Source organism: Xiphophorus hellerii, chromosome 5 (genome assembly GCF_003331165.1).
Source record: "Xiphophorus hellerii strain 12219 chromosome 5, Xiphophorus_hellerii-4.1, whole genome shotgun sequence".
NCBI lineage: Eukaryota > Metazoa > Chordata > Actinopteri > Cyprinodontiformes > Poeciliidae > Xiphophorus > Xiphophorus hellerii.
The window spans coordinates 25,768,546-25,796,484 of record NC_045676.1 but is presented as its reverse complement, the minus strand read 5'-3'; the positions used below and the strand labels follow the sequence as shown (position 1 = coordinate 25,796,484).

General features: G+C 36.7%; 4 protein-coding genes across 7 annotated transcripts; all 4 read left to right on the top strand.

Annotated features, from left to right (window-relative positions):
- Positions 1-2,115: 2,115 nt before the first annotated feature.
- On the top strand, positions 2,116-6,397 carry LOC116719539 (NAD(P)(+)--arginine ADP-ribosyltransferase 1-like). The gene is made up of 3 exons (XM_032562076.1): positions 2,116-2,567; positions 5,372-5,452; positions 5,560-6,397. The coding sequence occupies exons 2-3, from the start codon at positions 5,378-5,380 to the stop codon at positions 6,325-6,327; spliced, it is 843 nt and encodes a 280-aa protein (XP_032417967.1). The 5' UTR covers positions 2,116-2,567; positions 5,372-5,377; the 3' UTR covers positions 6,328-6,397.
- Positions 6,398-10,138: 3,741 nt separating this feature from the next.
- LOC116719332 (ecto-ADP-ribosyltransferase 5-like) lies at positions 10,139-12,102 on the top strand. The gene is made up of 3 exons (XM_032561823.1): positions 10,139-10,195; positions 11,099-11,193; positions 11,298-12,102. Exons 2-3 carry the CDS (start codon positions 11,116-11,118, stop codon positions 12,003-12,005), a joined length of 786 nt encoding a protein of 261 aa, XP_032417714.1. The 5' UTR covers positions 10,139-10,195; positions 11,099-11,115; the 3' UTR covers positions 12,006-12,102.
- A 6,007-nt stretch (positions 12,103-18,109) lies between these two features.
- LOC116719331 (ecto-ADP-ribosyltransferase 5-like) lies at positions 18,110-19,170 on the top strand. Its single transcript, XM_032561822.1, is given in 2 exon segments — positions 18,110-18,586; positions 18,589-19,170. Coding segments are annotated over 2 exon segments (516 nt in total). The 5' UTR covers positions 18,110-18,403; the 3' UTR covers positions 18,922-19,170.
- Positions 19,171-21,676: 2,506 nt separating this feature from the next.
- On the top strand, positions 21,677-27,477 carry LOC116719330 (erythroblast NAD(P)(+)--arginine ADP-ribosyltransferase-like). Of its 4 annotated transcripts, none has more exons than XM_032561821.1 (3): positions 21,677-21,804; positions 22,707-22,801; positions 25,577-27,477. In XM_032561821.1, exons 2-3 carry the CDS (start codon positions 22,724-22,726, stop codon positions 26,285-26,287), a joined length of 789 nt encoding a protein of 262 aa, XP_032417712.1. In that variant the 5' UTR covers positions 21,677-21,804; positions 22,707-22,723; the 3' UTR covers positions 26,288-27,477. The 4 variants fall into 4 exon arrangements, with proteins under 4 accessions (XP_032417712.1, XP_032417711.1, XP_032417710.1 ...); XM_032561820.1 differs by lacking the exon at positions 25,577-27,477 and adding an exon at positions 22,906-24,415; XM_032561819.1 differs by lacking the exon at positions 25,577-27,477 and adding an exon at positions 22,906-24,415 and having other exon boundaries at positions 22,707-22,807.
- The last annotated feature ends 462 nt before the right edge of the window (positions 27,478-27,939 follow it).

Below are 27,939 nucleotides of genomic sequence, written 5' to 3'. Positions count from 1 at the left end.
TACTAAATTCATAGGATTAATAAACCTAAACCAGTTTATTATCAAGGTAGAATTTCAGGTTAATAAATAGTGAAATTGAGTCCTTAACCTGAACTTTATTTGAAAATTATACTTAGAAATTGCATTACCCTTATTTTTATCGGAACGTTATGCGACTGTTGGCCTTTTTTCTTTAAACAAGAATGAATGTCCATTTATGGAAAAGTAGACATGACGAGTCGGGGTTTTATTATTTCAGTTCACAGTTCATGAAGTGGGCCTGTCACAGATTCAGTACCAAACACCTTTCTGTTCACACAGAAACAGCCTAACATTCTGCACTGTTCTTTCGTTTGACCTTATTTAAGTGACTCCAGAGAGATTTGGGAAATTAATTACAACACAACAGTCACTAATCAAACTTAAAAAAAAACAATAAGAGTAATTAACAAGGCTAAGGACCAGGATCAGACTAACCCATTATTTATCCAAATATTTTACACATATACAACATTTTGTACAGATCTACAAAATACTCTTCAAATAAATAAAGCCAATGCTGTACACAATTTCATTCATAAATATAAAAATAATTCTAAATTAATTAAGTACTGCATTGCCCATTGCAATAAATTACTAAGCATTATATTTTGCATTGCAAATTGTCATCTGAATTAAGGTGCTGATGATACAAATCTGACCCCTTATAGCTGGTTAAAATAATATATATATATATATATATATATATATATATATATATATATATATATATATATATATATATATAATGGTCTTTACTGTTTTGTTTGGAGGCTGGTTCTACAACAAATTTACCAGAGGGGCCCGTGCAGACAGTGTTTTTATGGAGACACTTAAAAAAAGAATTAAACAAAAACACAGCAATATTTCATCATTTAATAATGTGAACAAAGAGCCACTTGTGTCTCCAGAGATTCAGGTTGCAGGTTTATTAGATGGAAAGTGTGATCCTATCTCCATACAGCAGTTAAAAGAGCAGTACCATAATTTTTAATTCATTAAATTAATTTTTATTAAAAATACTTTTAATGTATTTAATGTAAAATCAACTTAAAGAGAAATGAGACACCAAGAATAAGGTGTGAACAGCTCAAGCGCAGAAGCAGATAAGATAAGACATGAACACAAGTAAAAGGAAGCTGCAGCTCACAATTAACAGAAAAAGACTGTGACTCATGAGATTTGAGGTTTACATTTGCAATAATAATAAAGAAATGTGTTCTTCTGCAGATAAGTTCAGCTTATGAACTTCTGCTTCTGCCTTTTGTATAAAGCAGCGTAGACCAGGGCTGGTGGGCAGAAGCCTTATTCATTTTACTTACTCAGTGTTTTTGTATTTTGCTCTTTTCACTTTAATTTCTTTGGATCCTGATCTATTTAAACAATCTAAGAATAATTGGAGGCGAATCAACTTAAAGAGAAGTGAGACACCAAGAATGAGGTGTGAACAGCTCAAGCGCAGAAGCAGATAAGATAAGACATGAACACAAGTAAAAGGAAGCTGCAGCTCACAATTAACAGAAAAAGACTGTGACTCATGAGCTTTTAGGTTTACATTTGCAATAATAAAGAAATGTGTTCTTCTGCAGATAAGTTTAGTTGTTTTTTTATCTGTTGATAGGTTAGCTTATGAACTTCTGTCCACATTTTCTTCATAACCCAATCACAGCTTGTCCTTTTCCAGGACTTATATTGATGAAGCTGTTTTATCATTGGATTTGGTCTTAAATTAATAACAGAATATCTGAATTGGATCGTCTAAATATCTGCTGAGATTCTCCTGAACTCCCTGCTCATCGTCTCTAAGAATCATTTGATGGTTTTTGAGGTATTTAGTCAGTTAGTGTCGCATAGAGCTGAATAAAAACTTGGTTATTTCTACAGGGTTCAAATTGCCCCTGTCAAAACTGAAAATCCATTTCAAGTGTTCTTTTAAAAAAAAAGTTTTATGTTTAGTGTTTATATGTTGGTGATTTTGTATCTCAAATTCAGTTGGTTTTGTGTGTCTTCTGTGTCTTTTAAAGTTTTGCATATTAGGGCTTAAGGGAAAAAAACTATTAAAAACAAAGAATAGTGGAGGCAAATCAACTTAAAGAGAAATGAGACACCAAGAATAAGGTGTGAACAGCTCAAGCACAGAAGCAGATAAGATAAGACATGAACACAAGTAAAAGGAAGCTGCAGCTCACAATTAACAGAAAATGACTGTGACTCATGAGATTTTACATTTGCAATAATAAAAAAAAGTGTTCTGTTTTGCAGATAAATTTAGATATGTTTTTATTTGTTGATAGGTTAGCTTATGAACTTCTGCTTCTGCCTTTTGTATAAAGCAGCGTAAACCAGGGCTGGTGGGCAGAAGCCTTATTCATTTTACTTACTCAGTGTTTTTGTATTTTGCTCTTTTCACTTTAATTTCTTTGGATCCTGATCTATTTCATGATTTAGATTTTTCTGCCAAAAGAAAATAAACAATCTAACTAAAAACACAGAAACCATTTTTGATATTTTGAAATTCATCCTTCCAGAAGCTCTTCATATAACTTCAGGTATGACTCATTTTTTACGGTCTAACTTTCCAGAATAATTAAACTTCCATAAGGCAGAATTTCGGGAAATATGATGTTGAAACTGGTGGAACAAGCCTTTGATGAGAGAAGATGTATTCTTAAACAAGAATAATATTAATGATAAAAACTTTAAATTACTCTTGGTAAAACTAAGATTATCAATATAATACTGCAGTTCAACAGTTAGTCCAGTAAAAACAAAAACTCAGTAAAATTTATCCATTGTACACATGTAAATATTCATTATCATATTATTGTTTAAGCTTAAGTTCAATAAAACTGTTCAAATATTTATTTATGTCCTTTAATACTAATGTATATGTAAAAAAATGGTTTGCTGGTTCAAATCAGATATATTTACATTATTTCACTTCCTTGTAGTTCACCATCACACTTTAAAATGTAAAAAAAAAAAAAAAAAAAAAAAAGACTAAGTTGCTGCAAAACTCTACATTGCTGCAGTGTAAGCCAACATTACAGAGCAAATATCATAAACAGCAGATTTTGAATCATAATCACATCCATTTGCATGAAATATTTGCAGACTTTTTACCAGCTAAGACCTCTGGCTGAAGTCCTAAATGTCTAGGGGTTTGCCCAGTCAAACATTTTAAAGTCTTGTCTTTAAAATTTGTCTTCACTTGTATTTTGACCTCTGTTTAATATCCATGTCATTTATTTGATTTAAAGGAAAGAAATCCCCTGCCCATCCTTCCTTTTTATCCATCTTATTCCTAATTTGCTCAGAAACTCTTCAAAAAAACCCAGGTAAAATCCTAATTCCTAGTCCTAAAAATTAAATTATAGATTGTTTTTATTATTAAGATATACATAATTTTCAATTTTATTTCTTAAAATATTTATTTTTACATTGCTGATTCTCTTTTTAAATTGTTTCATTGTTTTGTCTCTTTTCCTGCCAGAAAGAAAAAAATGCTTGAGTGAAAATAAACAAATACAAATCTGCAATGGGTATGAATTTAGGATTCAACTGTAAGATAAGATAAGATAAGATTTATTTGTCATTGTCATCAACAGATTACAACGAGATTGAGATTTGCTCGACTCGAGTTAAGATGCAGGTTATGTGTATATACATAATATACAAAGATAAAAAAATAAATAGTACAAAATGAGAAATAAATAGACATCAGAAGATGGTTGCAGCGCCTGGAGGTGTCGCAACAGAATTACATTTTTTATAAAGTGGTGTCAAGAGCAGAAGTTCTTATACCTTTGAATTTAGTGCCATGATTGCCATCGGGTAAAAACTGTTTTTTAGGCGATTTGTCCTGGTTTTTATTGCTCTGTATCTCTTGCCTGATGGCAGCAGCTGGAAGAGACCATGGCCAGGGTGTTGTTAAGAAAAATGATTATTTTTTTGGTGCTTAATACAGTTAATCGACGACATGTGTAACAGTTATATACAATACTTTTATTTGGAACAGGTTTCGTCTGAGATGCGGTAAGCAGACAAAGCAGGGCCCTTTGCCTCCCCCACACACAAAGCAATAAAATTTACATTCCAATGGGAGTGGGGACTTCGGAGGTGTCTGTGAAATCTCATCTTAGGACGTTTGGCGTCAGGGATCTGCCCGTATCAGACGGAGATGAGCACGGAGTGGTCCGCCCTGTTGCTTGGACAAAAAACAGACACCTTTGCCACAATGAGGGGAGTTTTTTCAAGTTCTCTGAGGGCTGAGGGAGTTTCTAATTGGTCAAAGAACGGAACGCCTTGACTGCATATATTAAATAGGGAAACACCTCTTTAGTTTAAAACTCCGTGTTAGGAAAAAATCCAGAGAGAGAGAGCGCGGCCGCTATTTTTTTGCCTTTTTGTATTTGTTTTGTGTTTGTCTGTCTTCCCCCTTGTGTGTCTTTATTTTTTATGAGAAAATGCATATCTCTGTTCCTCTGCAGCTTTGTTGTCGATTGCTTTGTATGAGATTAAACTCTGTGATCTGTGACGTCAACACGCTTTGTTGTTGTTTCGTTTTAGCAGCACGCGGTCGCTACACGTCGCCCACGAAGAGCGTCACTCGCCAGGGACTCGGGAGAGAAAAGAGGAAAGAGCCAAAACTTTTTATCCAAAGCTAGCATTAAATTACCTCTCTTTTTTAATAGTGTGAAGATCAACAGAATGCAGCATTCCCCGATAAGGTTGTCAGTTGCAATCCACAGCTTCCATTCGTCCAGTTTGTTAACGAGAGACCTCATGTTGGTGAGAAAAATGCTTGGTAGCGGTGGTTTGTGTGGCTGTTTCCTGAGCCTCGCTAACACGCCGCTGCGACACCCCCTCTTTTGTTTACGATCTCTGCGCCGTCGCCCTGTCGTAGATACTGGGATTGTAATCCAGGGAGAGCCCGGTGTCCGTGCAATATCGACCGGAATGTTGTGGACACGGAAAAGCTCCCGTGACAGACTTCCCCCGATTGCTTGACCAATAGCCAGTAAATTTTGTCGGTTGTAGGTGTTTTTAACCGAGCAAAGTGGAAAAGACAAACTTCGAGTCGGTGAGCACAAAGCCGCTGCGTCTACGCGCGCCGCCATCTTGAAACCTTATGGCGGTCAGAATCATCTGCCGTGGTTCTGACCAAGCCCAGTTTTACACTTATTTATAGTGTTCATAATATGAACACTATAAGATAAAACGTTGCCATGTCAGTCTGCTTGTTTATTTTATGTTATACCCTTAGATCGTGCATTCAAATGACATATATGGGAATAGTAAATAACAAACAATGATAGGAAATGAAAAATCTGCATTTACTGTGTCTCTGCAGGACTAAATGCTGAAGGTGGAAACAATGACAATGTGGATGTTCCTGCTTGTGCTGTTTGGAGAGTCTGTCTCAACTGCAAAGGTAATTTAAAATGAGACAAACAGGAGATTTGTGAGTTTTTTGATTCAGACATAAAGTTCAAGAAAATGTTAGAAATGTTTAACATCTGTCTTGTTGTCTTCTGGCAGATTTACAGATCCCAGACTGATACTCCACTCCCATTGGACATGGCTGAAAACTCTGTCGATGACATGTACGAAGGCTGCGAGGAAGAGATGGCAGCCAAAGTAATGACAGAGCTTTTGGCTAGAGAGAAAAATATGAGTGAAAATTTTAGGCTGGCTTGGGACGAAGCGGCGACAGAGTACAATAAGAAATGGAAGCCCAGGTCTGGGAAGAAAAAATCCCAAGTTCTGGAGAAAGAACAAAAAATGGCCGTCTATGCTTACACTCTGGACAAACCAGAAATATTCACTGAATTCAACAAGGCGGTGCGAACGCAGAGGGCTCAGTACACGAGCACGTTTCAGTATCACTCACTGCACTTCTTCCTGACGGGCGCTCTCAGAGCTCTCAGAGCTCGTAAGCCAAAGAAAGAAAGATGCCTTACCGGTTACCGGAGGGTCAACAGAAAATTCAAGCTGGGCGATCTCGGCGAAGAAATCCGCTTTGGTGCTTTCACCTCGAGCTCGATGGGAAAGTATCCCCGCAAAGAAAAATTTGGCGACGAGACCTGTTTCAAGATTTACACCTGCTTAGGAGCAGATGTCTCACTGTACTCCAAGTTTGGAGAATCAGAGGGAGAAGTCCTGGTTCCTCCATATGAAATCTTTAAAGTTACAGACGTAAAGCAGAGATCTGAGAACAAGGAGCTTCCATGTAACGTTGTGTTGACACTGAAGAGCACAGAAAAGGTTCTGTCCAACCTAAACTGTGCACTTTTCAAGGATAACTGATCCAAATAAATCTTTAAAAATTATTTCCAATTTTAGTGACACTTAGGAGCAGATTAGATTTATTTTGACATGTATTTCTGTTTAATTGCTACTATATTATCAAAAAAAACAAAACATTTTAAAATTCGGATAAAAGCTAAAACACGCATAGTTTCACCATCATAAACATAAAGACCATTTAATGAAATCAGGTCAAACATAGCTTTGGATGTATTTTTGCTTTTAACTGATGTTTAAAAATGTAAAAAAAAAAAAAAAAGAAAAAGAAGAAAAAAACTATGCCAAATGAGCACATTTGACTGCAAACTGAAAGTATCTGTATACATTTCATAACTACTATCCTTCACATCCTCCTGTAAAATGACTCTTTGCATCATTTGGTACAAATAAATCTGGTTGCCACACCACAAATATGTCTGACTGAATTTATATTGTTTTAGTTTAGAGCAGCTTGTTTGTGGACTGTTGGACGATTGAGCCTGAAAGGTTTTAAGGTATTTTTCTTGTTTTGTGGTTGTACATGTTTAACCCCATCAGAATTTGGTCTGTGCAAGTTTTCAGTTCACAATACGTTGGAACAAGCAAAGGGCCGCTATCGAACCCATCTCCCTTTATTCCTCTCTAAGTGAGGCGATTCTAATTTTAAAACAAAATCAGGTGATGTGTTTGAGTACGAACTACAGAACCGAAACCGTTTTGGAGCTCAACATTTCCGCTGGTCAGGTTCGGTTCAGCACCTTCATTTTAGGCTCTGATGAGTGGGATTTTAATGGAAATGTTTCATGTTTTGAGATATACTCTTGCTTTGGAGCAAACATAACTAAATACTCCGTCCTTAAAGGAAATAATTAAGTGGTGATTCCTCCGTATCAAGTTTTTACAGTCACTGACGTCCAGAAACAAACTAGTTCATGTAAAATCACTTACAAACTCACAATTAATTTGAACTGTGTTTATGACAAAGAGCGCAACCAATTGCATTCCATATCTGCATTACCTGTGGAGGGATTTTGGCTCATTTTCACCATAATTTGTTTTGTCCTTCTGTCTCTGTTTTAGGGTCTCTGTCACTTTAAATCCAAATAAGCTGCTGCTGGCCATGCCCAAAACTCAACGTTTACACTCGCGCCAAAATGGCTGCCACCAGGTGCACAGTTAGACAACCGTACATCTTCGACCCTGAATCAGACCCAAAAGCAGAATAAGTGGAGCCTCCTGCACAGCTAACAAGAACGCAGCTAGTGGCTTCTAGAAGCCACTAGCTGCGTTGTTGTTAGCTAAGTCAACAACAAAACACTTGTCTTTTCCGGCAGGCCCGTGCAGACAGTGTTTTTATGGAGACACTTAAAAAAAGAATTAAACAAAAACACAGCAATATTTCATCATTTAATAATGTGAACAAAGAGCCACTTGTGTCTCCAGAGATTCAGGTTGCAGGTTTATTAGATGGAAAGTGTGATCCTATCTCCATACAGCAGTTAAGAGAGCAGTACCATAATTTTTAATTCATGAAATAAATTTTTATTAAAAATAATTTTAATGTATTTTTAATAATACCTTAAAAAGAAAATTGTGAAGAAAAAATATCTACCACAGAATATTTAAAAAAAGACATTTATTTAGTATAATTTCTTTAGAACCCCTCTTAGCCCCCATCTAGAACCGGCCCTGGACTGCAGGTTTGTTGTATTTTTGCTTAGCATGTTTTTTCTTCATTGATATTAAGTCAGATTATCCAAACTGGTAAACCACATTAATAAAATATTAGTGAAGTAATACATTAAATGACCACTGAACAATTATTCATAAAATATATCAACATTTCTGAATAAAACACACAGAAAGTAATGTAACGTAGGAAATATTTATGTATTTACCGTTAATCTATTCGTATGATTTGTTCTTTAAATGACCACTTATTTTGGCTAATGCTATTATTTATTAAATATCACCCCAACTCAACATCCTAAGCAAAGAATCAAACCACAATAGTCAGCTAAATTCACAATAAGAAACTTAATCAATCATAACTAAATGTTTTGTACCATATCAGCCTCAGGAGATGATTGAGGATGAAGAGACGCTGATTTCTGGTTCTTTAGGTTCTGACATACAGCAGCACACTGCGCCACGACGGACACTTTTTTTTTTGTCTTTCGATGTCCACAGTATCCATCCTCTCTTAAATTATTCAGCTTATAATGCGCGTCTTTTCACTCACGTCTGTATTTTTAAAAGCGTTTTTGCTTCTAAGGACATGGAATCGGGTCGAGGACGTTTGAAAAAGACGCAGGTTGATAGCAGCTCACCGCGGCTGCTTAGTGTCCGTCTCTAGGCAACGGTGATGTTCAGCGTTGGTCCGTAGCGTTCTGGGGTCCTTTAGCTCCCGCCACGACAATTTAGCTGACCTTAATATTTCCTGTGTTTTATTTTGGTCATTATCGTTAAACTTAGTGCTGACGTGTGTATGATAGGCGTTTCTATCGGACAGTTATGTATCGGTTCAATACGGGACGCACATTTAACGGGTGTTGGTCCCACACATGCCCACATATATACCATACTGACTGAGGCCAGAAACCTCACAGAGATCCCCAAAGGTGCCAGGAGGGAGACCAGCTGCCAGGACCTCAGCCACTACGAGGATGCCAGCAGGTACCCCCAGCCTCCAAACCCTGTACCTATAGTCCATCCAGGCTTACCAATCCCACATCCCTCTGGCCCTTTTCCATCCTACCCATGCCCCAACATGGGCAGGCGAAGCACCAAAACAGCCAGATGCTGAACTCATCATCAATGTTTCAAAACCAAACTCCTTGTTCATGACACGTACAAGTCTTTAGGAAAGCAGAAGCTCATGGGAAGACAAGAAACATAAAGTATGATGTGGCACGTTCTATTGATCGGCTGTTAAAGATTGACAAGCATACACCATTTGAACTTCCCTCTAGTGGTCATGCACCTTCAACCTCTTGAGAAGACATCTGTTGAGGCTTTCAGAGGAATGGAAGTGTTCAGTAAACAGCCTACGTACCACGAACGTTTAGGCTGGACGTCTGTCCCCACAGACGGGGCATTGTCCACCAGTGAAGCACAATGAATTTTAACACGAGCACTATAGTGGCTCTTGCCAATTGAACTTTCCTCTGAAATATACGGATTTGGTTCGCTTCCGACCAAACGGCTGGATTTTAACGAACATGTTAACATGCTTCCAGCTTCCTAACAGATTATTGGTCTCTTACATGGAGCTGTATGGTAAATCACTAGTAATGCATGTGCTATAACTTCAACAATGTAACTAGTTAAAATCCAACAGTAACAATTCAGGCCTAATGGTTGAAAAGCAGCAGTGACATCCGTTGAGTGTGGCGCTGGAACATGTCGGCTCTGGTCAATGTGCAGGTATAGCTCTGAATTAGAGTTAGAGACAGACGGGGACTTTGACGTGCATGACTTCTACACGTTGCAGTCAATGACATAGTTAGGAGGCCAAGCAATGAGTTAAAATTAGCATCTAGAAAGAAGCCACAACCTCCAAACGTTTCAACCTGCCAGTTAAAGATAGTGATACTGAAATTTGCAAAGGGAAAACTACTCCCTTTGTCCAGGGAATGTTCCCGTTGCAAATTTCTTCTGTGTTTGATGGTTAGCCTGAGAACTCCTCCTTCTTTTTCTGTATAAAACCCTAAATGATACCGAGAGAAGAGAATTTCTTGAGTTTAGTCCTTCAAAACTTTTGAATTTTGTACTTTTTCTTATTTTTGATGACTTTTTAACATTCTTTTTAAGCTTTGATTTGTGTTTTGGCAAAAACAATTGTTTTCAGGGGTCCTTCATCCATACAGAAGCATTTTCTACATCTCAGGTACAGATGTTTTTGTTGGTTTCTTCAAATGTGTTGCATTAAATACCAGAATAAATAAATGTGTTTTTTTTAAAGGAAGGATATTAGGAAATACGGTGTTAAAACTGATGGATCAAGAATATGATGAAAAGTTGTAACCCAATAGAAGAAGTCTTGTACCAGTTTGGTAAATTGAAGTAGAGGAGAAATTTTAACATAATTACAGATAGCATAATTCTTGAAAATATTGTTTAAGATGTTTGTGTCTGTTCATACCTGCTCTTTTTTATTTTTTCTACTTATAAACCTATTAAGATTTCCTAATGCAAATCTTTATGGTACTATGAATCTATGGGTACATTATCCTCTGACCCCTTAGCTATCAGCTACAGCCAGCCACCATCAACTTTTGAAAATTTTAAACAAAAAGTGCAACCCTCAGCCACTGTTCAAAAATAAGTAAAGTGAACTGTAGATTTTAAAATTCATACTCAATCCATAAACAAAAACCGTGGCATGGTCTCTGACAGTTCTTCTTAATATGATCAAAAACAAAAAGAAGAGCTTTTTCCCAGCCAAAAAGCATTAGTTAACTGAGGTCCTGCATTCAAACAAAGGACTTTTTGAAAGTAAGTCAAATCTTTTGCTTGGATTATTATAACTCTATATATGCTGGTCTTAACAGAATCTTAGTTCAGATATGGGAAGATCATCTATAGAAAGAAGATGGAGGATTAGCTACAGCAGAGCAACTTTCACAGAGTTTTGGAGGAGCTTGAAAACAGTTTCAGCTCACAAACCAAAGTCCCAGGCTCCAGCTATTTCTGCTCATTTTTTTATTTCTTACTAAGACTGACTGATACATAGAGAAATCTTTAACATGTTGTTAAACAAGAAGTTCTTTTTTTTTGTCATGCTTTCTAGTTGTCTGCTGACACAAGATGGCAATGCTAGCAGTTTCGACAGTGGTTCTGCTATCATTTGGATGTTGCATTGGAGCTCCGGCACCACAAAAGAAGGTTAGGGTGCATTATTTTGGGGAATGTTTTAATAAGTGCAAATGCACATATGGATAGAATAAATATGAATAATGAGTAACATGTTTCCTTTGTTTTCTGTTTAGATTTGCTCATTCCCACTGGATTTAGCTCCAAACTCTGTTGACGACATGTACAACTACTGCGAAAATCAGATGGAAAGAAAAGTGGCCAGTTGGCTAAATACAGAGAAAAGGGGTACATTTAGAGAGGCTTGGAATGCAGCACAAAAATACTACAACAATAAATGGGCAAGCACCTCATGGCTGAAGAAAGAACAAATCATGGCTATTCATGCTTATACCCTGGAAAAACCATCACTATACGTTGAGTTCAATAAGGCAGTCCGAACACAAAAATCTGGGTACACGACCAAATTTCAATATCATGCACTACACTTCTACCTCACCATGGCCCTACGCTCCCTTAAGCGCAATGCACCACAGTGTGTCACCACTTATCGGAGAACCAACTGCAAATTTGAAACAGAGATCAACAGAGAGATTCGCTTTGGTGGCTTTTCCTCCAGCTCAGAAGGTGGTTATCCTTCTCCTCATTTTGGCGACCAATCATGTTTTGAGATTACCACCTGCTTTGGAGCACGCATCTCAAAGTTCTCTATGTTTGAATCGGAAAACGAGGTCCTGATCCCTCCGTATGAGGTTTTTAAGGTAACAGACATACAGAAAAGATCTTGGAATAATTTCCTTCCATGCCAGGTTGTCTACAAACTGAAGAGCACAAGAAAACCACATTCCAGTTTAAACTGTGCTCTCACCAAGTCAGGTTTGTGATGAAATGTCCCAATAAATACAAGCAGCACTGTGCCGAATTTTAGTTTTTCACACTTATGTCTGATATGATAACAACGGACTATTGTTTCAAACATAAAAGTAAATATTCACCTTTACAGGCCTTTTTTATGTAAAACATGTCTGCACTCTTATTTTTTATAGATGTGTCTGTTTCATTTCCTTTGCAGGTTTATGCATACAAACAGTGTTTTAACACAGCACATCAAGCAGGAGCACTTGATAGATCAGATCACGTGGGTGAAAACCACAGAGCAAGCAGGTTTCCGCTTATGTGTACTTCTATGCATCGAGTCTTATTTTCTGTTTCTAAAAGGGGCTGAATATTTCCCCTTTGGTATGTCATTTCCTATACGTGCGTGTGTAAAGACAGGATGTGACTAACTGTGAAGCATATTAAGGTTTATGTACAACTTCATTTTGGGGCTCTGCTTCTCTGACTCCCAGAGTCAGACGCTTTAAATAAAACATTTAAAGACAAAGATCGATCTTTATCATTTCTTAGCAGTTTTCTCTACCCTTTCATTAAAGAATTTCCGTGTCGGCCTTCACCAATACAGATGGACTTTATACATCTCAGGTACGGATACTTTTTTGCTCGTCTCTTCAAATTTGTTGCATTAAATACCAGAAAAATGAAACGTGTTGTTTTTTAAGGAGGGACATTAGAAAATATGGTGTTAAAACTGATGGATCAAAAATATGACAAGTTGTAACCCAACAGAAAAGTCTTGATACTAAGATTACCAATATAAATTCAAAGTAGAGGAGAAATTTTAACACTGATTACACTTATTATAATTCTTGATAATGTTGTTTAAGATACCTGCTCTTTTTATTACTTAAGAACTTACTAATATTTCCTAACATATGTTTATATTACTATGAAGCTATGGGTACATTATCCTCTGATCCCTTAGCTATCATCTACAGCCAGATACCATCAGCTTCTCAACATTTTAAACAAAAAGTGCAACCCTGAGCCACTGTTCAAAAATGAGTAAATAGAACTGTAGATACATAAAGAAGATGGAGGATTAGCTACAGCAGAGCAACATCACAGAGTTTCGGACGAGCTTGAAAACAGTTTCAGGTCACAAACCAAAGTCCAAGGCTCCAGCTATTTCTGCTCGATTGGGAATTGCAACAGGAACATCACAGGATATTTTTTATAGAGTGACTGACTCACTGAGAAATCTTTAACATGCTGTTTTAACAAAAGGTCTCTTTTTGTCTTGATGACAATAATAATTGGGACACTGGTCCTGCTATCAATCAAATATTGTATTGGGGCTCCGGCACCACAAAAGAAGGTAAGGGTGCATTATTTTGGGGAATGTTTTAATAAGTGCAAATGCACATATGGATAGAATAAATATTAATAATGAGTAACATGTTTCCTTTGTTTTCTGCAACCACAGACCCAGCTGATAAGCTCGGCGACGAGTTCATCTGCTCTCCACCCACATCATTCCATGTGACACACGTGTTGGCGGCACAACACAACGTTCTTACTGGATTGTCCAAGTCATGCCCAACAACATTTTTTCCAAGTCCCTGAGTCATTTCCACATATCTCTCTGGCTAAAGATCCAGCTGATAAGTGGAAGTCACTAGGACCTCTGGCTTAATCTGCCCATGAAGCAACTGATTAAATGTTCCATTCTCCTGGAATAAAATACTTCCCCTCTCTACAAATGTACAGAGAGCAGTTAATTGCTGATTTGTCTGTCCGCCCCTCAAAGGAAGTGATTGATGACAGCTCATGACTGACACTTGCTCAGCTCTGCAGCCCACATCCAGCACTTGACACATTACCTGATCATCTTTGGGCTGTTCACAAATATGATGTTGGCTTAATTAAAGGTCAAGCTCCAATTCACATCAACCCAAAATCAGGTTTAAGACCCCATGAACATCAATATCCACTAAAACCTGAAGCAATTCAAGGCATCACACATGTTTTCAATTCATTATTGACAGCAGGAGTGATTGTTCCATGCTCTGATTCACCTGTAAGAACACCAACTTTCCCTGTGAAGAAGATAAGAGATAAAAGTCAACCTGATGAATGCCGTTTGGTTCAAGATTTAAGAGCTGTTAATGATGCTGTGATAGCTTGTGCACCTTTGTTAATTTTTCTCACTCCACACTAGAAAATTGTACACCGTGCTGCCCATCACCTTACATGAGTACGGGATACGGAACAGAAACAAAAAACCACCAAAACAAACAAACAGAGAAAAAAAAGGAAGCCGCCGTACAATGTCACATTCACGTTAAATCATGTCTTCAATGGTCGGCAAACATTAACAGACATCAACACAATCATATCTAGCTGGGTGATCAAAGAAAGATGCATAGAAATACAAAAGGAGGATGTTCATTAGTCGAGACCTGGTGAGACTTTCCACTTTATAGGATTCTGACCTCTCATCACAAGTTGTGTCAGCTCTTTAGGTAAACAGTTTAGCACAGGAGACCACATATCAATGAAATGTTTCACATTACCCTTAAGAACTGCACTAATCCTTTCATGAGGGAGGACCCTAAATATTTCTCTATACCATTGTGTGATAGTTGGTGGTTTAGCCTTAATCCAATTAATTAAAATGCATTCTCTAGCCAAAAGCAATTATTTGTCACAAAGTTTGAAGTGCGATTGTGTCAGAGTGACTGATTTTGAAGGGAGGCCATGAAGAAACAGACCTGGGTCACAGCTTATTTTTACATGAAACACGTCACTCAGCTCTTTAGAAATTGCACCCCAGAATCGTTTAATCAGTTTGCATTGCCAGAAATAATGGTAATGTGTTCCAGCCTCTCTTCCACATTTATTAAATAAGGAAGAGAGCTGGCGATCCATCTTATTCAGTATAAAAAGTGTTATATGTAAACCGTGTAGTATTTTATACTGTGTCTCTCTGAGCGTATTACATATAAAGGTTGAATTAACCATATTAATGGCTTCTTGCCAGTCATCCTTGATGTATGCTGTGTCAAGGTCTCCCTCCCATTTCCGTGCAATGTCCCCGGCACCGCCTGGGTAAGAGACTAGAGCACTGCATAGAAAGCGGAAATAAAATGCCTACGTCTTACCCGGTCGACAAGAAATTTCTCAATCTCATTGTGTGTCACCATGCCAGAAGGAGAGAGCCTCATAGAGTCAATGAAATGGCAAATTTGGAGAAAACCAAAAAAGTGTTCTTTAGGGATACCAAATTCTGACTGCAATTGTTGAAATGTCATGAGTAGGAAACATTCACAAATGGTTATTCAATTTTATTCTGTAATGAAGGAGGGGGGATGTGAGTGTGTTGGTGTATCTCAAAATCAGTTGATTTTTGTGTCTTTCAAAATCCAAGACATTTTTAAGTTTTGCATTTTTGGGCTGTAGAAAAGAAACAATCTAAGAATAATTGGAGGCGAATCAACTTAAAGAGAAGTGAGACACCAAGAAAAAGGTGTGAACAGCTCAAGCGCAGAAGCGGACGCAGATAAGATAAGACATGAACAAGTAAAAGGAAGTTGCAGCTCACAATTAACAGAAGAAGACTGTCACTCATGACTGAGGTTTACATTTGCAATAATAAAGAAATGTGTTATGTTTTTCAGATAAGTTTAGATTATGAACTTCTGCTTCTGCTTTATGTATAAAGCAGCGTAGACCAGGGCTGGTGGGCAGAAGCCTTATTCATTTTACTTACTCAGTGTTTTTGTATTTTGCTCTTTTCATTTTAATTTATTTGGATCCTGATCTATTTCATGATTTAGATTTTTCTGCCAAAAGAAAATAAACAATCTAACTAAAACACAGAAACCATTTTTAATATTTTGAAATTCATCCTTCTAGAAACTTTCATATAACTTCAGGTATGACTCATTTTTTACGCTCTAATTTTCCAGAATAATTAAACTTCCTTAAGGCAGAATTTCGGGAAATATTTTGTTGAAACTGATGGAAGTTTGATGAGAGAATATGTAGCCTTAAACTAGAATAATATTAATGATAAACACTTTAAATTACCCTTGGTAAAACTAAGATTATCAATATAATACTGCAGTTCAACAGTTAGTCCAGTAAAAACAAAAACTGCAACATTTATCCATTGTCCACATGTAAATATTCATTATCATATTATTGTTTAAGCTTATGTTCAATAAAGCTGTTCAAATATTTATTTATGTCCTTTAATACTAATGTATATGTAAAAAAAAGAAGGTTTGCTGGTTCAAATCAGATATATTTATATTATTTCACTTCCTCATAGTTCACCATCACACTTCAAAATGTTAAAAAAATCTCTACATTGCTGCAGTGTAAACCAGCATTACAGAACAAATATCATAAACAGCAGATTTTGAATCATAATCACATCCATTTGTATGAAATACTTGCAGAATTTTTACCAGCTAAGACTTCTGGCTGAAGTCCTAAATGCCTTAAAAGAACTTACTTAAAGTGTCTTAACTTATACTTCAATTGCATTTTACATAGACTTCTGTAATTCTGTATACAACTATTTTAAGTCTTACTTACTGTGGTTTCGTTTTAAGGTGCCACAAGATTCATGTCCATTCAGTGCTAAACTATATTGCCAAGACTATTTGCTCACCCATCCAAATGACCAGAATCAGGTGTTCCCATGTTTTTCAAGGCCACAGGTGCATAAAATTAGGCACGTAGGCATGTTGACTGTTTTTACAAACATCTGTGAAAGAATGGCTCGCTCTAAAGAGCTCAGTGAATTTCAGTGTGGAACTGTGATTGGATGTCACCTGTGCAACAAATCCAGTCGTGACATTTTCTCGCTGCTAAATATTGTATCAGAAGAAAATGGAAGTGTTTGGAAATGGCAGCAAGTCAGCCATAAAGTGGTTATGCCAAGGAAACTGAAAGAGCGAGGTCAGTGGATGGTGAAGCACATAGTGCGAAGAGGAAAGAGCAACTTTCTGTAGACTCAATCACTACACACCTTCAAGCTTCATGTGGCCTTCAGATTAGCTCAAGAACAATCCACAGAGCTTCATGGACTGGGTTTCCATGGTGACCAGCTGCATCCAAACCATACATCATAAACTGCAATGCCAAGCGTCGGACACAGTGGTGTAAAGCACGCTGCCACTGGACTCTAGAGCAGTGGAGTCGCGTTCTCTGGAGTGACTAATTGAGCTTCTCCATCTGGCAGTCTCATGGACCAGTCTGGGTTTGGCGGTTGCCAGGACAACAGTTCTTGTCTGACTGCACCGTGCTGAGTGTAAAGTTTGGTGGGGGTTGTTATGGTGTGGGGTTATTTTTCAGGAGCTGGGCTTGAACCTTTACTTCCAATGAAAGGAACTCTGAATGTTATTTTGCTGTGTCACGGTCTCCCTCCCATTTCCGTGCAACGTCCCCGGCACCGCCTGGGTAAGAGACTAGAGCACTGCATAGAAAGCGGAAATAAAATGCCTACGTCTTACCCGGTCGAGAAGGAATTTCTCAATCCCATTGTGTGTCACCATGCCAGAAGGAGAGAGCCTCATAGAGTCAGCTGTCTCTTTTCCTGCCAGAAAAAAAAATGCTTGAGTGAAAATAAACAAATACAAATCTGCAATGGGTATGAATTTAGGATTCAACTGTATCGGTTTTAATTTATCTTGCAAATAAGTGTACAATAATCTCTTTTCAGGATTGCTAAACTGTGGTGAAACACCTTCAGTGGTGCTTGTATCACAGTGTAAAAACTATCATAGATGATCATGATAAGGAAACAAGTTGGAGCTTTAATAATTTGACTTTTCTTTTCTTAAAACCTTAAAAGAGCAACCTTAAAATGATGAACACTATAAGATAAAATGTTGCCATGTCAGTCTGCTTGTTTATTTTATGTTATACCCTTAGATCGTGCATTCAAATGACATATATGGGAATATTAAATAAACAATGATAGGAAATGAAAAATCTGCATTTACTGTGTCTCTGCAGGACTAAATGCTGAAGGTGGAAACAATGACAATGTGGATGTTCCTGCTTGTGCTATTTGGAGAGTCTGTCTCAACTGCAAAGGTAATTTAAAATGAGACAAACAGATTTGTGAGTTTTTTGATTCAGACATAAAGGTAAAGAAAATGTTTAACATCTGTCTTGTTGTCTTCTGGCAGATTTACAGATCCCAGACTGATACTCCACTCCCATTGGACAAGGCTGAAAACTCGATGACATGTACAAAGGCTGCGAGAACAAGATGGCGACCAAAGTAATGACAGAGCTTTTGGCTAGAGAGAAAAAGATGAGCAAAAATTTTAGGCTGGCTTGGGACGAAGCGGCAACAGAGTAGAATAAGAAATGGAAGCCCAAGCCTAGGAAGTAAAAATCCCAAGTTCTGGAGAAAGAACAAAACATGGCCGTCTATGCTTACACTCTGGACAAACCAGAAATATTCACAGAATTCAACAACGCATTGCGAAAACAGAGGGCTCAGTACACGAGCACGTTTCAGTATCACTCACTGCACTTCTTCCTGACTGGCGCTCTCAGAGCTCTCAGAGCTCTCAACGCTTGTAAGCCAAACACAGAAAGATGCCTTACCGGAGGGTCAACAGAAAATTCGAGCTGGGCGTTCTCGGCAAAGAAATCCGCTTTGGCGCTTTCACCTCGAGCTCGATGGGAAACTATCCCCGCAAAGAAAAATTTGGCTACGAGACCTGTTTCGAGATTTACACCTGCTTAGGAGCAGACGTCTCACTGTACTCCAAGTTTGGAGAATCAGAGGGAGAAGTCCTGGTTCCTCCATATGAAATCTTTAAAGTTACAGACATAAAGCAGAGATCTGAGAACGAGGAGCTTCCATGTAACGTTGTGTTGACACTGAAGAGCACAGAAAAGGTTCTGTCCAACCTAAACTGCACATTTCATTGATAATTGATCCAAATAAATCCTTAAAAATTATTTCCAATTTTAGTGACACATAAGAGCAGATTCGATTTATTTTGACATGTATTTCTGTTTAATTACTACTGTATTATCAAAAAGAAACATTTTTAAATTCGGATAAAAGCTAATACATGCATAGTTTCACCATCATAAACATGAAGACCATTTAATGAAATCAGGTCAAACATAGCTTTGGATGTATTTTTGCTTTTAACTGATGTTTAAAAATGTAAACACATATATAAAAGACATAAAAACTTAGAGACACACAATCAAAGTAAAAGGAAAAAGTATAAATGTAAGTCCAGATATGACAGGAATTGAACCAGCAGTCATCATCAGTCAACAGTTGTTACTAAAACCAATAAAATATACAGAATAAATACAAACAGAAATCAGCCCATTGTAGTCCTACATCTGGTCCATTTTGATCAACATTTAATCTGATAAAACACTCTTTGCAAAATGTTGGTTGGAATTATTTATCAAACACATTCATGAGGATTTATGAATTGAAACGCAAATAAAAGTGCTATAAAGGAGGAGTAGAAAACCTCATTAAGAGGATAGACTTTGCAGCTTCATTTGTGACATTTTTGTAAGTTTTCATTATTTTGTAACTTAATAATCAGTAACAATAGATGAATAAATAACAATGATTATATTCACAGATTTACTTAAAATGACAGAAATTCAAATTCCAACATACCCGCCACTTGTCAGGATGGCACAGCATTTAAATCTAAACTTTGAATTATTTCAGATTCTTCTCCAGAAGATCACATTTTTATTCTTACTGTGTCGTTTTTACAGTGGGAGGTTACTAAATAAACACTTGATGACACTGTTGTTGCATGATATTTTAGGCTTCTTAACCAGGTGTGTCAAGAAGTCCATAAAAAGACCTTAAAAGACAATAATCCTAGATTTTTTGTTTGTTTGGTTTTTTCCAGATACCTAATGTACTTATTATTACTTTTATTTTTATGTTTCCTATCCACACAGTTTGATTCAGGATGCTGCTTATGACTAATGATTTCACTGTGAAGAAACACCAGTTTTAATATAAAAACTATTTCAATAAAGTTAATACGGTGTAAACACACTCGTAATAGGTAAATACATGTGTAAAAGAAAGATCGTCTGTCTTTGATAAATGCTTCGTTAATGATTGACCATCTTAGTGAAAGTGAGCATTATCACAGTTGTTTCATGCCTGTATGTGAACAATGCTAACAAAAATGGGATATTTGGGAAGGTGTTAGTAAATTAAAATGTGTTGTTACCTCAATTATTGCCGCAGTGAATATGTGTAACCTGTTAGCAGTTGGTACGCAAGTTGTAAAAATGTGGCAGTGTAAAAAAAAAAAAAGAAGAGAAAAGATATTCTTTCCAATGGATGCTTAATTGTTATCCTCGACACACCAGTTTTGCTTTGAATCATGTCTAGGAAGAAGACTTTAGCGGTCTCTGCAGAATCACAGGTGTACGGTACATTTCTCAAATGCAGCATGAAACACCAGATTAGACGCACAGTGACAAACATTACAGCTTCCCGTTTGTGGTTAGAAACTTTTCTCCTCTTTAGTTAATGTCACGCACAAGGAGGTGGTGTACACCACAAAAGCAGCATAAAATACTTACGACACTTGTGGCTCAACAACTTGAGTAGTTGACAAATCCAACTTTAATGATTGCACAACCAATTATGTATTTGGAAACTTCATATATATATTTCTATCCCCTTGTTTGCACCTGCTTCCTACCTACCACCTTAGACTTTTTTTATCCTTTTCCAATAATTCCTCACCTACTCCATCGTTATACCCACCCCTACCTCTTTTAACCTACATTCCCTTTTCAATCATCCTCATCCTTTATCCCAACCTATTTTTTCCTCCGTTCCTCCGATCGGCTGTTAAAGATTGACAAGCATACACCGTTTGAACTTCCCTCCAGTGGTCATGCACCTTCAACCTCTTGAGAAGACATCTGTTGAGGCTTTCAGTAACCAGCCTACGTACCACGAACGTTTAGGCTGGACGTCTGTCCCCACAGACGGGGCTTTGTCCACCAGTGAAGCACAATGAATTTTAACACGAGCACTCTAGTGGCTCTTGCCAATTGAACTTTCCTCTGAAATATACGGATTTGGTTTGCTTCCGACCAAACGGCTGGATTTTAACGAACATGTTAACATGCTTCCAGCTTCCTAACAGATTATTGGTCTCTTACATGGAGCTGTATGGCAAATCACTAGTAATGCATGTGCTATAACTTCAACAATGTAACTAGTTAAAATCCAACAGTAACAATTCAGGCCTAATGGTTGAAAAGCAGCAGTGACATCCGTTGAGTGTGGCACTGGAACATGTCGGCTCTGGTCAATGTGCAGGTATAGCTCTGAATTAGAGTTAGAGACAGACGGGGACTTTGACGTGCATGACTTCGACACGTTGCAGTCAATGACATAGTTAGGAGGCCAAGCAATGAGTTAAAATTAGCATCTAGAAAGAAGCCACAACCTCCAAACGTTTCAACCTGCCAGTTAAGGATAGTGATATTGAAATTTGCAAAGGGAAAACTACGTGATATTGTTCCTTTACTGACAAGAGACTTCTATGTTTGGTATTGTGTGGAAATCATCAGCTTGAGAACTCCTCCTTCTTTTTTCTGTATAAAACCCTAAATGATACCGAGAGAAGAGAGTTTCTTGAGTTTAGTCCTTCAAAACTTTTGAATTTTGTACGTTTCCTTATTTTTGATCACTTTTTAACATTCTTTTTTAAGCTTTAATTTGTGTTTTGGCAAAAACAAATTTTTTTTCAGGGGTCCTTCATCCATACAGAAGCATTTTCTACATCTCAGGTACAGATGTTTTTGTTGGTTTCTTCAAATGTGTTGCATTAAATACCAGAATAATAAAATGTTTTTTTTAAAGGAAGGATGTTAGGAAATACGGTGTTAAAACTGATGGATCAAGAATATGATGAAAAGTTGTAACCCAATAGAAAAAGTCTTGTACCAGTTTGGTAAATTGAAGTAGAGGAGAAATTTTAACATAATTAGATAGCATAATTCTTGAAAATATTGTTTAAGATGTTTGTGTCTGTTCATACCTGCTCTTTTTTATTTTTTTACTTATAAACCTATTAAGATTTCCTAATGCAAATCTTTATGGTACTATGAATCTATGGGTACATTATCCTCTGACCCCTTAGCTATCAGCTACAGCCAGCCACCATCAACTTTTGAAAATTTTAAACAAAAAGTGCAACACTCAGCCACTGTTCAAAAATAAGTAAAGTGAACTGTAGATTTTAAAATTCATACTCTATCCATAAACAAAAACCGTGGCATGGTCTCTGACAGTTCTTCTTAATATGATCAAAAACAAAAAGAAGAGCTTTTTCCCAGCCAAAAAGCATTAGTTAACTGAGGTCCTACATTCAAACAAAGGACTTTTTGAAAGTAAGTCATATCTTTTGCTTGGATTATTATAACTCTATATATGCTGGTCTTAACAGAATCTTAGTTCAGATATGGGAAGATCATCTATAGAAAGAAGATGGAGGATTAGCTACAGCAGAGCAACTTTCACAGAGTTTTGGAGGAGCTTGAAAACAGTTTCAGCTCACAAACCAAAGTTCCAGGCTCCAGCTATTTCTGCTCTTTTTTTTATTTTTTATTTCTTACTAAGACTGACTGATACATAGAGAAATCTTTAACATGTTGTTAAACAAAAAGCTCTTTTTTGTCATGCTTTCTAGTTGTCTGCTGACACAAGATGGCAATGCTAGCAGTTTCGACAGTGGTTCTGCTATCATTCGGATGTTGCATTGGAGCTCCGGCACCACAAAAGAAGGTTAGGGTGCATTATTTTGGGGAATGTTTTAAAAAGTGCAAATGCACATATGGATAGAACAAATATTAATAATGAGTAACATGTTTCCTTTGTTTCCTGTTTAGATTTGCTCATTCCCACTGGATTTAGCTCCAAACTCTGTTGACGACATGTACTACGGCTGCGAAAATCAGATGGAAAGAAAAGTGGCCAGTTTGCTAAATACGGAGAAAAGGGGTGAATTTAGAGATGCTTGGCGTGTAGCACAAAAATACTACAACAATAAATGGGCAACCACCAGCTCAAGGCTGAAGAAAGAACAAATCATGGCTATTCATGCTTACACCCTGGAAAAACCACCACTATACGTTGAGTTCAATAAGGCAGTCCGAACACAAAAATCTGGGTACACGACCAAATTTCAATATCATGCACTACACTTCTACCTCACCATGGCCCTACGCTCCCTCAAGCGCAATGCACCACAGTGTGTCACCACTTATCGGAGAACCAACTGCAAATTTGAAACAGAGATCAACAGAGAAATTCGCTTCGGTGGCTTTACCTCCAGCTCAGAGGGTGGTTATCCTTCTCCTCATTTTGGCGACCAATCATGTTTTGAGATTACCACCTGCTTTGGAGCACGCATCTCAAAGTTCTCTATGTTTGAATCGGAAAAGGAGGTCCTGATCCCTCCGTATGAGGTTTTTAAGGTAACAGACATACAGAAAAGATCTGGGAAGAATTTCCTTCCCTGCCAGGTTGTCTACAAACTGAAGAGCACAAAAAACCCACGTTCCAGCTTAAACTGTGCTCTCACCAAGTCAGATTTGTGATGAAATGTCCCAATAAATACAAGCAGCACTGTGCCGAATTTTAGTTTTTCACACTTATGTCTGATATGATAACAAAGGACTATTGTTTCAAACATAAAAGTAAATATTCACATTTACAGGCCTTTTTATGTAAAACTTTAAATTAGGAAACAGTTTTCAGTGTAAAACCAATTTTATACAAGGGACATAAAATATTTGAAGAGCACATTCATTTGTGTTACAATCATAAACTTCCCACTTCTTTCAGTTTAGATATGAAAAGGAATACACAAAATACACAGTCAGCCTAGATTTCACTGCATTTTCAGAGGAACATGTTTTATGCACTAGCACCATCTGCTGGTATAAACATGAGTAACAAATAAAAAAAAAAGTATATATTCTTTTAAGGTCAATGAAAATGATTTACCTGCCCAGCAGAGAGAATGCAGATACATATGTCTGCATTCTTATTTTTATAGATGTGTCTGTTTCATTTCCTTTGCAGGTTTATGCATACAAACAGTGTTTTAAGACAGCGCATCAAGCAGGATCACTTAATAGATCAGATCAAGTGGGTGAAAACCACAGAGCAAGCAGGTTTCCGCTTATGTGTACTTCTATGCATCGAGTTTTATTTTCTGTTTCTAAAAGGGGCTGAATATTTCCCCTTTGGTATGTCATTTCCTATACGTGCGTGTGTAAAGACAGGATGTGACTAACTGTGAAGCATATTAAGGTTTATGTACAACTTCATTTTGGGGCTCTGCTTCTCTGACTCCCAGAGTCAGACGCTTTAAATAAAACATTTAAAGACAAAGATCGATCTTTATCATTTCTTAGCAGTTTTCTCTACCCTTTCATTAAAGAATTTCCGTGTCAGCCTTCACCAATACAGATGGACTTTATACATCTCAGGTACGGATACTTTTTTGCTTGTCTCTTCAAATTTGTTGCATTAAATACCAGAAAAATGAAACGTGTTGTTTTTTTAAGGAGGGACATTAGAAAATATGGTGTTAAAATTGATGGATCAAAAATATGACAAGTTGTAACCCAACAGAAAAGTCTTGATACTAAGATTACTAATATAAATTCAAAGTAGAGGAGAAATTTTAACACTGATTACACTTATTATAATTCTTGATAATGTTGTTTAAGATACCTGCTCTTTTTATTACTTAAGAGCTTACTAATATTTCCTAACATATGTTTATATTACTATGAAGCTATGGGTACATTATCCTCTGATCCCTTAGCTATCATCTACAGCCAGATACCATCAGCTTCTCAACACTTTAAACAAAAAGTGCAACCCTGAGCCACTGTTCAAAAATAAGTAAATAGAACTGTAGATTTTAAAATTCATATTTGCATCTACTGAAAAAGAAAGATGAACTGTCTCTGACAGTTCCTCTTTTTTGACAAACCAATCAAAGAAAAAGTGAAGAAGAGCTTTTTCCAGCTAAGAAGCGTTAGTAAACTGTACATTCAAACAAAGGACTTTTTGAAAGTAAGTCATATGTTTTGCTTGGATTATTATAACTCTATGTATGCTGGTCTTAACAGAATCTTAGTTCAGATATGGGAAGATCATCTACATAAAGAAGATGGAGGATTAGCTACAGCAGAGCAACATCACAGAGTTTCGGACGAGCTTGAAAACAGTTTCAGGTCACAAACCAAAGTCCCAGGCTCCAGCTATTTCTGCTCGATTGAGAATTGGAACAGGAGCATCACAGGATTTTTTTTTATAGAGTGACTGACTCACTGAGAAATCTTTAACATGCTGTTAAACAAAAGGTTTCTTTTTGTCTTGATGGCAATAATAATTGGGACACTGGTCCTGCTATCAATCAAATATTGCATTGGGGCTCCGGCACCACAAAAGAAGGTAAGGGTGTTTTAATAAGTGCAAATGCACATATGGATAGAGTAAATATTAATAATGAGTAACACGTTTCCTTTGTTTTCTGTTTAGATTTGCTCATTCCCACTGGATTTAGCTCCAAACTCTGTTGACGACATGTACAACGGCTGCGAAGATGAAATGGGAAAAAGAGTGGCCAGTTTGCTAAATACGGAGAAAAAGGGTGAATTTAGAGAGGCTTGGCGTGCAGCACAAAAATGCTACAACAATAATTGGGCAACCACCAGCTCAAGGCTGAAGAAAGAACAAATCATGGCTATTCATGCTTATACCTTGGGAATGCCGCCAATATACGATGAGTTCAATAAGGCAGTCCGAACACAAAAATCTGGGTACACGACCAAATTTCAATATCATGCACTACACTTCTACCTCACCATGGCCCTACGCTCCCTCAAGCGCAATGCACCACAGTGTGTCAAGACTTATCGGAGAACCAACTGCAAATTTGAAACCGAGATCAACAGAGAGATTCGCTTCGGTGGCTTTGCCTCCAGCTCAGAGGGTGGTTATCCTTCTCCTCATTTTGGCGACCAATCATGTTTTGAGATTACCACCTGCTTTGGAGCAGACATCTCAAAGTTCTCTATGTTTGAATGGGAAAACGAGGTCCTGATCCCTCCGTATGAGGTTTTTAAGGTAACAGACATACAGAAAAGATCTGGGAAGAATTTCCTTCCATGCCAGGTTGTCTACAAACTGAAGAGCACAAGAAAAACACGTTCCAGTTTAAACTGTGCTCTCACCAAGTCAGATTTGTGATGAAATGTCCCCCCAAAAAAGCAGCATTGTGCAAAGTTAGACATAAGTCAAGTATAGTCTGCCCAATTTTAGTTTTATAAGTAATTACCGTAAATATAATCATAAGAAACATACAAGACTGAATAATTCACATTAGGAAACATTTTCAAAAGTAAAACAAATTTTATAAAAAGGGACATCAAATATTTGTTAGTCTTACAATTATTAACTTTATGTTCACTTTCCTTTTCTAATTCAAAGTAATCCTAAACCCATGCGGCTGTGCTTTTCTTTGTCACTACCCATAAAGGCAGACTGAGATTTGTTTTATGGAAGTCCAAACATGCACAAAATAAAGAAGTCATATAATTATTACTTAAATTGTTTGCAACATATATTAATTGCTAACCTTGACTGAACAATTTCACAATTAATTATAAAAAAATAATGTTTTGATTAAATTCCTGATATTTAATTAATTGTTGATACATTCATTTATACAATTCTGCTTCCATGTTATCTATGACATTCATAAATAATCTAATAATAATAATGATTTCTGTATTTATTATATTTTGGCACTTAGAAACTCAATATATTGCTGAAAGCAGATCATTCCTTCCCACTGTCACTTCCTGCTTGCTGAAGATACTAACCTGACTGCTCTAAGCAAATAGTTGTTTCTGTTTGAGAGAAAAAATATTAACTGCCATAAAATAATAATCTGTATTTGAATATTTTAAACTGCAATTTCATTTGAACTGGACTGAATGTGTAACTGAATCTGAATCTGACTGAATTGTGTTGGACAAGTAGGATGTGATAATGAATACATTTGACTATTTTATATTAGATATTTATTGTGAAATGGTTCTATATACATGTACTGAACTGAACCAACAATCTAAAAAAAAGACAAAAGAAAATATTTCATAGCTGGTATTAATTTTTCTCTACTACTGTTATATTTCCTGTTTGACTATTCTGTTTTAATAAATCTCACAAAAATGCATGCACTTTTCTGGATGTGTTTGTTTTATAATTGAATCATGTTCTGGTTTTTAATATGTAAACGCTTCTGGTTATATCTGTATGGTGAATGCAAATTTATTTCAAATGTCTTGTTTGAGATCATACTACGATGACTTGTCATTATTTTAAGATTTGTCATATTTTGCCATAATAAAGTTACATTGGTTGGAATACACTTATTGAATTGCATCAAACAGTGAATAACTTAACATTTATAATGTGGGATACCAAGCAAAAGAAGTCCAGGTTGCATTAAGACTTCATGATCAGTCAGAAATACATGCGTTTAAAGCAAACAAACCTCATCAAAGTTAGCTAACATTTTAGAAACGGATCACTAATTTCATTATATTATGAAGGTTTGGATTGTAATTCTCCTCTTAACAAAAGACATTGCCTTGCATAATAACAGCTGAAATTTTTAAACTGTTGTAAGTGAAATCGCTGGACAAAGAAAATCAGTAATAAAGACACGCAAAGGTAAAATGCAGCCAACATTACTGCACTGATATTAAGTAAAAAAGGAAAAAATGGAATAAGTTAAATATGAATTCAAAGATTACAAATATTTTTGATACTTTGTACTGAAAATGATTTAATAAACTAAGCTTGTTAAAATATTATTAATTTACACATAGTCA

Coding starts and splice junctions, on each gene's coding strand:
- LOC116719332 (XM_032561823.1), top strand. CDS start 11,116: ATGGCAATGCTAGCAGTTTCGACAGTGGTTCTGCTATCATTTGGATGT. Junction 11,194..11,297: donor CTCCGGCACCACAAAAGAAG/GTTAGGGTGCAT, acceptor TTTTCTGTTTAG/ATTTGCTCATTCCCACTGGA.
- LOC116719330 (XM_032561818.1), top strand. CDS start 25,382: ATGCTGTTAAACAAAAGGTTTCTTTTTGTCTTGATGGCAATAATAATT. Junction 25,490..25,576: donor CTCCGGCACCACAAAAGAAG/GTAAGGGTGTTT, acceptor TTTTCTGTTTAG/ATTTGCTCATTCCCACTGGA.
- LOC116719539 (XM_032562076.1), top strand. CDS start 5,378: ATGCTGAAGGTGGAAACAATGACAATGTGGATGTTCCTGCTTGTGCTG. Junction 5,453..5,559: donor AGTCTGTCTCAACTGCAAAG/GTAATTTAAAAT, acceptor GTCTTCTGGCAG/ATTTACAGATCCCAGACTGA.